General features: G+C 42.7%; 1 protein-coding gene across 6 annotated transcripts in view; it reads right to left on the reverse strand.

Moving 5' to 3' along the window:
* The window catches only part of LOC145357096 (homeodomain-interacting protein kinase 1-like), a 119,947-nt gene that overhangs the window by 38,818 nt on the left and 68,309 nt on the right, over positions 1 to 12,820 (reverse strand). For all 6 annotated transcript variants that reach the window (XM_080210209.1, XM_080210210.1, XM_080210207.1 and 3 more), the window contains 2 exons: positions 4,707 to 4,826; positions 2,728 to 2,814 (listed from right to left, as the gene is read on the reverse strand). In XM_080210209.1, coding sequence (XP_080066335.1) covers positions 2,728 to 2,814; positions 4,707 to 4,826 — 207 coding nt within the window. The remainder of the gene's footprint in view (positions 1 to 2,727; positions 2,815 to 4,706; positions 4,827 to 12,820) is intronic.

A 12,820-nucleotide genomic window follows, 5' to 3' on the forward strand; every position in this document is an offset into this window, starting at 1 on the left:
ATCCACTCATCCACCCCCCATCCAGACTGATCACGACCCTCTGCCCTCCTTACCCCCCACAGAGTGACAGCAGTCCTCTCTGACCTCTCCCCCACTCCCCCCACTAAACCAGAGATCCATCTGATCACCCTCTTCCCCCCCACCGTGGCCAGAAAACCATCTGGCCTCACCCACCCCCCCATAACCAGAGGATGATCTAGCCTCCCCCCAACTCGAGAATGATTGGGCTTCTTCCGCCTCCACCGCCAGCACCACCACCACCACGAGAATGATTTGGCCCATCTCCCTCTACCTCCCTCCACCACCGAACTGAGAGCCGTTGGAAGCTCTGAACTTACCTCTTCAAAAGCTGGAGCGTCTGAAACAAACCTTTGTCGAACATGTCTGTTTCATGCTGGAATTGGACACGCGAATGCGATGGTAAAGAGGGAAATGCTGGTAAAGTTGTTGCGCCCATTTCAGACGCTGTTCAGATCACGGCCATTTTCTGGCCCTGGTAAAGTAGGCATCTGAGCAGATCACATTAATGCCCTCACACCCAACTTTATCAAGTTTTCACGCCTGAAAACGGGTGTGACGCAATGGTAAAATTGGGCCTTAAGTTTCAGAATCTTAATTCCCTATATAATACTCATCAGAAAGCAGAATTACAATTTACAGTATTATTGTGTTGCTTAATAACCAAAGTTGGTACCAAAACTAAAGTAATTCAATTCAAGAAAGTTTTAGAAGGTCCACAAAAAAAAAAGTATCCTGTGTCCCAAAGTTGGTACAAGCTTATTACACCAGTGATGAAAACGAGTCCAGGACAACTATGAAATACAATGGATTTGTTGTCTTTGCTGGAAAACTCTGTAACTTAGTGGAATTGAATAACACGCTGGCACCAGAATTAGTGGAAGAGCCTAATACAGATGATCAAAACTCAAGAAGTTTGGGGGGGGGGGGGGGGGGGGGGGGGGATTAAATATCCACTGATGGGATCATATAATACACTTGGCTCACTTATATCCTACTGCTCCTGGATGTCATAAATGAGTGCGAGTATGCAATTTCCAGTAAGGCTAAGCAGCATATGCTGGTGACAGGGAAGGAGTTGCAGAGCCCTTGGAGAGAAGATAAATGGGAACTTCCACAATTCCAAAGCCAGTTCTACAATACAATTGATTGTAGAATGAATGATTGCATTCCTTACACAAAGGGGCTATTTTGCACTGAAAAGAGAAACAATCAACCATAGCCCACTGTTGATGTGGCAAAGTATTACAAGCAAGTTTCCTACCTGGATGAGGCATTAACTGCATTGAAACCTGGCTGGCAACCAGAATTACATTAAGTAGTCTAATGCTAGGATTTCTGACTGAGTCAGAGTCCTCCACGGTGGATGGGTGGAAGTTCTTCCCTGCTGGTCATTAACTAATTCTCTCTACATACTTCAACATTAAGAGGGTGATTCTCCCAGCCCACTGCACTGTTCGAGTACATCGGGGCTAACGTGTGGATGTCTGGGATGCCAGTGATTGGGATCGGAAGACTGGCAATGCAGGGCCACTACGCATGTGTCAATCTCCACTCTGACAGATCGTCACATGCGTAGTGGCTCAGCACCATGCTGCCGGCCACTCAGGTGGGATTAGGCCTCACTCACAGATTTCCAGAGTGAATCACGCTAGGGAACTCTGATGCACAGAGTGTTGGAGATTCATTCTGAAAATCACGCTAAAAAAGGTGGGTTTTACCCCCATTTTCCTGCATATTGGGAACTTGAGAATTTTTTGGGAGAATCCCAACCTTTATCTATGAGCTTCTTCACCCAACTAGAACTATGCAGTAAGTTCAGGAAGGTGCAAATTTGATTCCTGTTCTTTGTGGAATCATTGATTCCCAAGTTCATTGCATGGAGCTGGGAATGTAGCCAATTGAGCAGCTGACTTTCAGTCTTCTCCATGAGGAAATTTTTCATGTGTGTCAAGACTTGGCAGTGATGCTCTTCATAATAAAATATCACTTCCTTTAACCTCTGGCCACAAGGCTAATTTTTACAATCCCTCTGCACTAGTTAATTAAACGCATATTACAAGTTAAACCTAGTTTTTATTTCAATGCAAAACCATGGAATACGTTCATCCATTAACCCATCTGGGAGTGCGTGTACATCTTTTATAAATAGAATTAAAAATCCATTCAAGGCAACAAGTGAAACTATTTAACAGGATTAGTTCACAGAAAATCCGTCAAAAATACAAAGTGATATCATTTTATACAAATTAAGCAATAAAACATTGGCGCGAACTGTGGATTTGTTCTATAAACACTAAAAGTTCTTTATCGTCTAGTAGCATGTATTAAATTCCAGACAACTGCACAATAACAATGTTTAATGGCTCTGATGAAACACCATCATTTAAAGTAGTAAGCACATAAATCTAAGTGGACATGGTAAGTTTGGCAAACCCAGGTCAAAGATTTTAGGTTCTAAGGTCCTCAACACTTCAAAATTGAGTATTTAATATGGTTACTTTTATTATCAACAAAAAAAATGCTCAAGACACCATTGTGGGGAAGAACAAAAGAGAGAAACACCAGGTGGTAATTCCTAGTGTTGGCTCAAATGTGCCTTTGTGATATGATCATAGAACAATGCGCCACAGAAGTCCATTTTTATTCCACCAATGAGCAAAGAATTCTACGATTTGTAGCAAGGCAATCTTCAAGTCACTCACTTACCTGAGCCATATCATCCAAACAGTTGAAAATGTACTTTCTCGCTTCCTTCGATTTGATCCCCGTCTCTAACTCATGTTCCTCTGGTGTCTATATAGAGAAAACAATTGCTGAAAATATTCACAAACTGCAGTAAAAGTTTACAGCAAAGTAACATTGAAATAGAAACATACAAATTACTGGGCATATTTCAGACTGTAGAGAACATGGCCAGTTATGTTGATTCAATAGTAAGTTTGTTTCCTAAAAACCTACACAAAACTGCACAGATCACATCCACTGGCAACTACACAGAAAAATAGCCAAACACTTTCTTGAACCATTACTTTCAAATTGCCATCAGCCAGATTATTTTGGAGAAACCATTTTAGATCAGATAAATGAGGTGCAAGTCGCTGCAGCAAAGGCCAACTTTAATTGTGTTTTTAATTCCAACTGTAATTAATCTATTTGTTTCAAATGTATAAAGATAGTTATGATGTGAACTGGGGCAGGCATAATATGAAGTCTTACAACACTAAGTTAAAGTCCAACAGGTTTATTTAGAATCAAGCTTTCAGAGCACTGCTTCTGCTTACCTGATGAAGGAGTAGCACTCAAGAAGTTTGTGATTCCAAATAAATCCGTTGGGACTTTAACCTGGTGTTGTAAGACTTCTTACTAAAAAAGTTATGACAACTATATGGAATTTAATTGTATTAAATTGTTCCAAACCATCTCTTTGGTCATGGACGGTGTGGTGGGGGCTTGTAGTGGCCTTTCTTGGCAAATTATTAATTTACTTAGTGCACCTTACACTTGACAGAAGGAATTCTAGCAATAACATCATACTTTAAGATATTTCCTTGATTTATTATGTCAGCCTCAATTCTTAGTACTGTCACATTGATGCTTACTATACAGATTCTTTCATTCATAACTGCAGGTTCCAACTCATGCAGGATTAAAACCAACATCAGTTGACTTCTGATATTAAAATATTTTGCTAAAGGTAAAGTAAATTCCAAACTTTCACTACTGATGCTCAAAATCTTTCTTTAAAGACAAGAGAAACATGTTACACAGTTAATCAAATCGAGAACAAAATCTGAAATTAAAATGCAATTTTGACAATGCAATTGGCTAACAAATTAAACCATCTTTTCTCGGAAGCAATATATAAATAATTTTAAAAGACTGAAACATGGAAACAAGAGCTTGTACAAAGCTTTTTTGCAGAACAGCAGGGGAGAGGGCCAACAAACCATCCGATGCTTGCAACTGTGTGAACATTCATTGAAGAAACTTTCTTTTCTTGTTGTCTTATTAAGTTAGTCAGCTGCTGGGTTTTGGAGACAACTACAGTAGCTACTTCACAGTGCAGTCTACAAAAGCATCTGAACACCACGGTGTGTTAGAATTATTATAGTTGACCAGAACTACTCAGAACAAGCTCTATCAAGCCCCATGCTGCTGCTCACGAACATGATAATTGGGAACTGATTAACAGCTTTTACCAACTGCAGTGAGGCAGCTGAAATTTAAAAGCTGAGAGCTCGGCAGATACAATGCTACAAATTCTCCAACCAGAACACCCATGTTGAATTTGAGTCTGATTTTTAAACCCAACCATCTTGGGAAAAAGAAATAAGCCTTCCAGTTACGTCAACAAGTTCTACTTGTTCAGACATGCAGCTGGTTAGTCATCAAGCAATTCGGATTATATCTATACTTGACAATTCAATTTCCAAAACTGCAAACAATGCAATAACATGCTTGTGATTAGAGTAAGATGAGGAAAGAGAGTAATAGCCAGACAACATTATACTGTTAGTAAGCAACAAGCTAAAAGCTGTCTTTTCAATTGGTTGCAAAGTCAGAATTGGAACATTTAGAAAAAAAATCCAATTTTCAGTTTTTAACATGGAAATCTACTTCAAAGGACTAATTTAATCAGCCACTGTAATCACAGGTTTTTTTTAAATCAGAAAGATCCAAATAACCTTGAGCTTCCACAATGGATATCCTGAATCTGGGTCTCTGTTAAAAAACCTTGTAGTCTTTGTTCCTGCACTTAGCAAGTACTCAGCCGGCAAACCTTGCGTTTGAGAAATATAGCGAATCTGAAATAAAAAACAGAAGACGACCATAAATGCAACCTTTTGCCTTAAATCACGTGTACTTGAAACTTGCCCCTCCCACATACACACAAACACCCACACAGAGTCTCCGCTGAACACTGAACTTTATTCAGTCAGCAGTCTGCTCTTTGCAACGCAACACCATGGTATACTTGATAACAAGGAAAAGTAATTCGCAATAGCACCAACATCGCACAATGCCCTGTAGCACAAGTTCTCTTCAGTTTCTTACTCCCTTTTCAAATTAGCAAAAGGTTAGTCCAGTCCATCCAAGAATGAATGAAATTTCCAGTTGCTTGCTGAACAGCTGTTTGTACTTTCAACTCCTCTCTCTGACATTTCAATTCCATTTTAAACAGTGTTAAAAGGCAGTGACAGTGATATTGTCACTGGACTAGTAATCCAGAGACCCGTGATGATGCTCTGAGGACTTTGGTTTGAATCCCAATATGGCATCAGTTGGTGAAACTTGAAGTCAACAAAACATCTGGAATTAAAAGTCTAATGATGACCATGAAACCACTGCTGATTGTTGTAAAAAAAAATCACCCGATTCACTAATGCCCTGCGTCTAACCTTAACAGGGCTGCCCTAGAAGTGACTCCAGAGCCACAGCAATGTGGTTGTCTCTTAAATTCCATTTGCTAAAGGCAATCAGGAACTAGCAATAAATGTGTTGCCTTGCCAGCTGCTCCCACATCCCATGAAATAATAAAAAAACATAAGGATGATGTTGTAGTTGTTGTAGGACAATCATCTTAGTTCAAGGACATCATTGGAGAAGTTCCTCAAGTCTGACATCATCAGTGGCTTCATCAAGGACTTTCCCATCATCATGAAAGTCAGAAGTGGTTACTGATGATTGCAGCTTGTGAAGTTCCACTCTGAATTCCTCAGATAATGAAACAGTCTGTGAAAAGACATGAACAAATCCAGGCCTGAATTGTTGAGTGGCAATTAACATTCACACCATGAAGCCAGGGAATGACCCTCTCCAATAAGAGGAAGAATTACAAGCACTTTGAACGCTCAATCCTTTGAAACCCACAGCATCAACATTCTAGGGGTCACTTCATTGACCAGGAATGTAACTGCACCAGCCACATAACAGCAGGTCAGAGGTTAGGTATTTTGCAGGAAATAACACACTTTCTGAACCCCCTAAGCTACACCACCATCTAAAAGACACAAGTCTGGAAAGTGACGAAACACTCTCCACTTCCCTAGCTCAGCACAACTCCAATAACACCCAAATAAGGAGAGCGTGATTATAAGATTAGAGAAAGCTACCGAACTAGGGAGGGGGATTGACCACAGCTACATTTAAACAGCATTTAAAATGTTAAATTGAAGGCATTAGGACCAAGAGTCAATGAAGGCAAAGTGATGGACAAGAGTAAGACTTGGTGCGATAGATACAACATTCCGGTTTTGATGAGATGAAGGTACAGACGATAAAAAAATTGAGGACTAGCCAGGGCAGCGTTAGAATAATCAAGTGGGTGGTAAAGGTGTGCATTTAAGCAGATCAAGATGAAGGCAGAAACAGGCCCCACCATGATAGGTAGTCTTTGTAATGAAAAACTTAGTTCAGAACAAACAGAAAGCCCAAGAAGCAAACACTTCAGTTTAGCTCAAAATGTGGATTGGGAGGGGAATATTGTCACTGGTGAAATAGCAACACAGTGGAAGTTTTGTCTAGGAAGAACGAACTGAAATTATGCCAATAGATCAAGACAATAGATATTTTGATTATGACAATTATGGCAATAGATTATGACAAGAGGGGTTGGCACATTTTCCATGGAGATAAGAAGGCTGAGGGGAACACTTGACAGAAGTATTTAAGATCCTGAGATATGAACAAGGAAATTGTAAGGAACTGTTCCCACTCAAGACAACATCAAGGGCTAAAGGGCACAGCTTAAAAATAATTGGCAGAGGAGTAGAAGTGATGCAAGGAAAAATTGGAGTCTGTAACAAACTACCCGAGAGGGTGGTGGGGGCAGGTTCTTTCAAGGTATTCAAAAGAGAATTGGATTGCTAACTGAAAAGAACAAACACGCAAGGTTATGGGCAGAAGACAGAGGAGTGGGACTAGGTAGAATGCTCTTCCAGAGAGCCAGTGTACATTTGATGGGCTGAACAATCTGCTTCTGCACTGTAAACATTTGGTGATTTTGTAAAGAAGTTTACTTCAGTTTTCCCAACGTCACCTAGGAGAAAAAGATGGGTTATTCAAAACTATGTTGGACAAGCTGTCCCAGTACAAGTACAACACTGAGATCTCCCAGCATTGTAGAAAATTGCTAGGAACGTCTTCATAGAATCCCTACAGTGCAGAAGGAGGCCATTCGGCCCATCAAGTCTCCACCAATACTCTGACAGAGCATCTTACCCAGGCACAAAGCCATAGCCCGTAACCCCATGTATCTACCTCATTAATCCCCCTAATCAGCACATCTTTGGGCACTAAGGGGCACTCAGGAAAATCCACATAACTTGCAGATCCTTTGGATTGTGGGAAGAAATCAGAGCACCCAGAGGAAACCCACACAGACACAAGAAGAACGTGCAAACTCCACAGTCACCCAAGGCTAGAATCGAACCTAGGTCCTTGGTGTTGTGAGGCAATAGTGAGGCTAACCACTGTGCCACCGTGCTGTCTTGTCCACAAAAAGATAAACAAATCCAACCTAGTCAATTACTGTCCGTCAATTTCTATTTAATTATCAGAAAAGAGTTCACTGAAAGTGATAGCAAGTAGCACCTCAGCAATTACCTGTTCACTGATTCTCAAACACTGTGGCTATAACAGCAGGTCACAGGATAGGAATTCTGTAATAAATAAGTCATCCCCTGACTCCCCAAGCAATGTCCACCATTTACAAGGCACAAGTTAGGAGTATGATGGAATTAATACTTTCCACTTGCCAGGATGAATGTAGCTACAACAACACAAGAATTTCATTATGATCCAGGACAAAACAGTCCACTTGGCTAACAGCCCACCCTGCATTTCAAACTTTCACTCCATCCACCACTGAGGCACAGTGGCAACAGTGTACACCATCTACATGATACACTGCAGCAGCACATCAAAGGTACTTTAACAGTACGTGCCAAAACCACAACCTCTACCAGCTAGATGGACAAGGGCAGCAGATGTATTGGAACACCACCACCACCACCTGCAAGTTCCCCTCCAAGCCACACACCAAACTGACTTTGAACTACATTTCCATTTCTTCATAACAGAACTCTGGATGCAAGTACACCACTTGGGCTGCAATGATTCAAGGCAGTCATAATGTGGAGATGCCGGTGTTGGACTGGGGTAGAACAGAAAGAAATCCCACAACACCAGTTTTAAGTCCAAACAGGTTTATTTGTAGCAAAAGCCGCAAGCTTTCGGGTCAGCCTGTCCCTTCATCAGGTGGCTGGGAGTGTTGTCCCAAAAGCTTGCGGCTTTTGCTACAAATAAACCTGTTTGGACTTTAAACTGGCGTTGTGGGATTTCTTTCTATGATTCAAGGCGACAGTGGCTTACCAACATCCTTTCAAAAGCAATAAGGCTGGCCAATATATGTTGTCCTCTACAGTGACACTCACGTCCCATGAAAAAAAAATAAGAGAGGTAGGACAGCAATAAGAAGCAAAATGATCAAGAGGTAATAGAAAAGTTGAGCTAAGTATCATCAGCATGCACATGGAATCAGATCCCCTTTTTATGGATGATCCCACTAAGAACTAGCACACAGTAAAGGGTAAAAGGGTCAAGGATGAGTTACTGGGTGCTCCCAAAATAAAACTGAATGGGGAAGGGGAGGCTCAGAAAAGGAACTTTAATATTGATGAACTCATTATGATCACAAGTGAAAATAGAACCTAGCAAGGGCAATGCCACCAAGCTGGACAATGAGGAAGAGGCACTAAAGGAGAGTTCTGTGTTGAACAGACGAGGGCTAGAATATAACTGCAGGATAAGCAAGTTTGACTGAGTGAGGAAGGAGGAGGGAGAGGGAATTACCAGCTGAAGCTAAATGGATCTATCTTTGTAGAAGTGAATCCATGAATTCTGTTAACTGAATAGGAGTGTTTAATTGTATTCAGGTAGACATTAATTAAGAATTCACTTGCACTTCCCTGAGTTTGGAAGTGCATGTTTGTATTGTGTTCTTCTATAAATAAAAATTTATAAGTGTGCAAAGATTAGACTCAGTCCTATCCTTCACTGCCTGGATATCTGAAATAGAAGAAATGTTTTTAAGAGGTGATTGTGAAAGGGGCAGGGGAGAGGCGTTCAGAGACAGTTGGCGATAGGGAAAACAACCCTGTTATTATCTCCACCCTCCAAGCAGATTTTGCAATCGTGTACAGTTTTAGTATCGCTTGATGTGGTCCACTCATATCTATCCATAAATGGCCAAAATAGGTGTGCACCAATTTCAATAAAGTTTTCTTAGACCCAAATTAACAAAGATACTAGGAGAAGATACAAGGGTGAGGTGAAGGATGAAGGTAGGAATGGAGGGGTCTTTTTCCGGTTGGGGGTCTGTGACTAGTGGTGTTCCGCAGGGCTCTGTACTGGAATCTCTGCTGTTTGTGATATATATAAATGATTTGGAAGAAGATGTGGCTTGTGTGATCAGTAAGTTTGAGGACGACACAGAGATTGCTAGAGTTGCAGATAGTGATGAACATTGTCAGAGATATAGATAGGCTGGAAAATTGGGCGGAGAAATGGCAGATGGAATTTAATCCAGATAAATGCGAAGTGATGCATTTCGGTAGATCTAATGTAGGGGGGAGCAATACAATAAATGGCAGTACCATCAGGAGTATAGACACACAGAGGGACCTGGGTGTGCAAGTCCACAGATCCTTAAAAGGTGGCAGCACAAGTGGAGAGGGTGGTAAAGAAGGCATATGGCATGCTTGCCTTTACTGGACGGGGCATAGAGTATAAAAGTTGGCATATGATGTTGCAGCTATATAGAACGTTGGTTAGGCCACATTTGGAATACTGCGTCCAGTTCTGGTCGCCACACTACCAGAAGGACGTGGAGGCTTTGGAGAGAGTGTAGAAAAAGTTTACCAGGATGTTGTTGGTAATGGAGGGTCTTAGCTATGGAGGGGAGATTGGGTAAACAGGGGTTATTCTCCCTGGAAAGATGGAGGATGAGGGGCGACCTAATAGAGGTGTATAAAATTATGAAGGGCATAGATAGGATGAATAACTAATAGAGGTGTATAAAATTATGAAGGGCATAGATAGGATGAATAATGGGAAGCTTTTTCCCAGGTCGGAGGTGATGAACACAAGAGGTCAAAAGTTCAAGGTGAGGGGCAAGATTCAACACAGATGTCGGGGGACGTATTTTACACAGAGGGTGGTGGGGGCCTGGAATGCACTGCCAAGCAGGGTGGTTGAGGTGGACACACTGGGATCATTTAAGACTTATCTAGACAGCCACATGAACAGACTGGGAATAGAGGGATACAAACAATGATCTGGTTGGGTGCAAGAGCGGTGCAGGCTTGGAGGGCCGAAGGGGCTGTTCCTGTGCTGTATTGTTCTTTGAAGGTGAGGGATGCAGTTCGCATATTACTGGCTTCAGTGAAAAATCTAAATTATCTGGCTGCTTCAGTTCGAATGGCATGTGCAAAATTAATTTAATGGATGGGGCTATGATGATAGTAGTGCAATTGCTTTGTTTATATTTTTTATTGTTATGGGGAATGCTTAAAAATTCAACTTTATAGAACAAAGAACAAAGAACAACCCAGCACGGGAAACAGGCCCTTCGGCCCAACGAGCCCGCGCCGCTTCATCACCCTACACCTATTCTACCCTGCATGTCTACGAATAGAACCCCTAACTTAGCCAAATTCAGGGAAGAATAGTGTCAATTTGGTAAAACCAATCAGCCTAAGAGCACATCTTTGGGGTGTGGGAGGAAACCGGAGCGCCCGGAGGAAACCCACGCAACCACAGGGAGAACGCGCAAACTCCCACAGACACAGGCCCAAATCCATGTATCTGCACAGCTAGCAGTGCTAGTCACCGAGCTGTTGCAGCTCCCGTCTACCGGTCCAGGATCAAGCACACACACCGACACGAAGTACTAGGCCACTCCCGGAACTTCCAAGAGCAGCCCACGCACAACCCACCGTGTGCATGCCCCTCGTTTGACACGAGGTGGACCTCCACCTGCGGAATAAAAAGACAAAAATGTTAATCTTACAAGCCTGCTTTTCCGGTGTCTCCCGAGGTTCTAACCTTATTTAATAGCCCCTACCATAACCCTCCATCCTCGTTTGACTCATGTGTCTATCTAAATGAACTTTAAACGAGTCCAACGTTCCTGCCTCCACCACCCTACTCGGTAGCGCGTTCCATACCCCCACAACTCTCTGCGTAAAGAACCTTCCTCTCACTTCCAAATTATACCTCTCCCCCCTCACCCTTAAATCATGACCTCTCGTGTTTGTACCCAGTCTAGGGAGCAGTCTCTCACTATTAACTCTATCTATTCCCTTCAGTATCTTATATACCTCTATCATGTCCCCCCTCAATCTCCGTCCTTCCAAGGAGAAAAGTCCCAGTTTCTCCAACCTTTCCTCGTAACCCAGCCCCTCCATGCCAGGCAACATCCTGGTAAACCTCCTCTGCACCCTTTCCAGAGACTCCACGTCCTTCCGGTAGTAAGGTGACCAGAACTGGACGCAGTACTCCAAATGCGGTCTAACCAACGTTCTGTACAACTGAAGCTTTTATACTCTATACCCCTTCCTATAAAGGCTAACATTCCATACGCCTTCCTAACAACCTTCTCCACTTGTGACGCAACCTTCATGGATTTGTGAACCTGCACTCCCAGGTCCCTCTGTATGTCTATACTCCTAATCGGTCTACCTTTTATCACATAGCTCCTCTCTGCATTATTCCTTCCAAAATGCATCACCTCGCATTTGTCAGGATTAAATTCCATCTGCCACCTATCTGCCCAATGCACCAACCTATCTATATCCTGTTGTATCACCTGACAATCCAGTTCAGTACCCACCAACCCTGCCATCTTGGTGTCATCAGCAAACTTGCTGATCACACCACCTACACTCTCTTCCAAGTCATTTATGTATACTACAAAGAGGAGAGGTCCCAGTACTGAGCCCTGCGGCACACCACTGGTCACTGGCCTCCAGCCCGACAAGGTCCCCTCCACAACTACCCTCTGTCTCCTATTACCCAGCCAGTTCTCAATCCACCTAGCTACCTGGCCTCGTATCCCATGCGCCTTAACCTTTTCTACCAGCCTACCATGAGGGACTTTGTCAAACGCCTTACTGAAATCCATATAGGTGACATCAACGGCTCTCCCATCGTCAACCGTTTTTGTCACCTCCTCAAAGAATTCCACCAGATTCGTAAGGCAAGACCTCCCTCTAACAAAGCCATGTTGCGTATCCCTAATCAGATCACAACGCTCCAAATGCTCATACATCCTACCCGAGTATTTTTTCCATTAATTTCCCTACCACCGATGTCAAACTCACCGGTCCATAATTTCCAGGGTTATCCCTACTACCTTTTTTGAACAGCGGTACCACATTTGCTACCCTCCAGTCCTCTGGGACCTCACCTGTGTCCAAAGAAGAGACAAAGATTTGCGCCAGAGGCCCAGCAATTTCATCTTTCACCTCCCTAAGCAGCCTGGGATAAATACCATCAGGCCCTGGAGCTTTTTCCGTCCTTACGCTACCCAAAAGCCCTAGCACTTCCTCCCTCGTAATAGATATCTCCTGCAACTGATCCTCAGCTCCCTCCAAGAGACCGCACGATTCTGAACCCCTCTCCTTCGTGAATACCGACGCAAAGTATTCATTCAGGAGCTCCCCCATTCCCTCCGACTCAATACATAACTCTCTTTATGTTACAACAGTTGGTATGTCTAGGCGGTGGAAATGCAGTT

Source organism: Carcharhinus amblyrhynchos, chromosome 22 (assembly GCF_965287045.1).
Source record: "Carcharhinus amblyrhynchos chromosome 22, sCarAmb.v2.hapA, whole genome shotgun sequence".
NCBI lineage: Eukaryota > Metazoa > Chordata > Chondrichthyes > Carcharhiniformes > Carcharhinidae > Carcharhinus > Carcharhinus amblyrhynchos.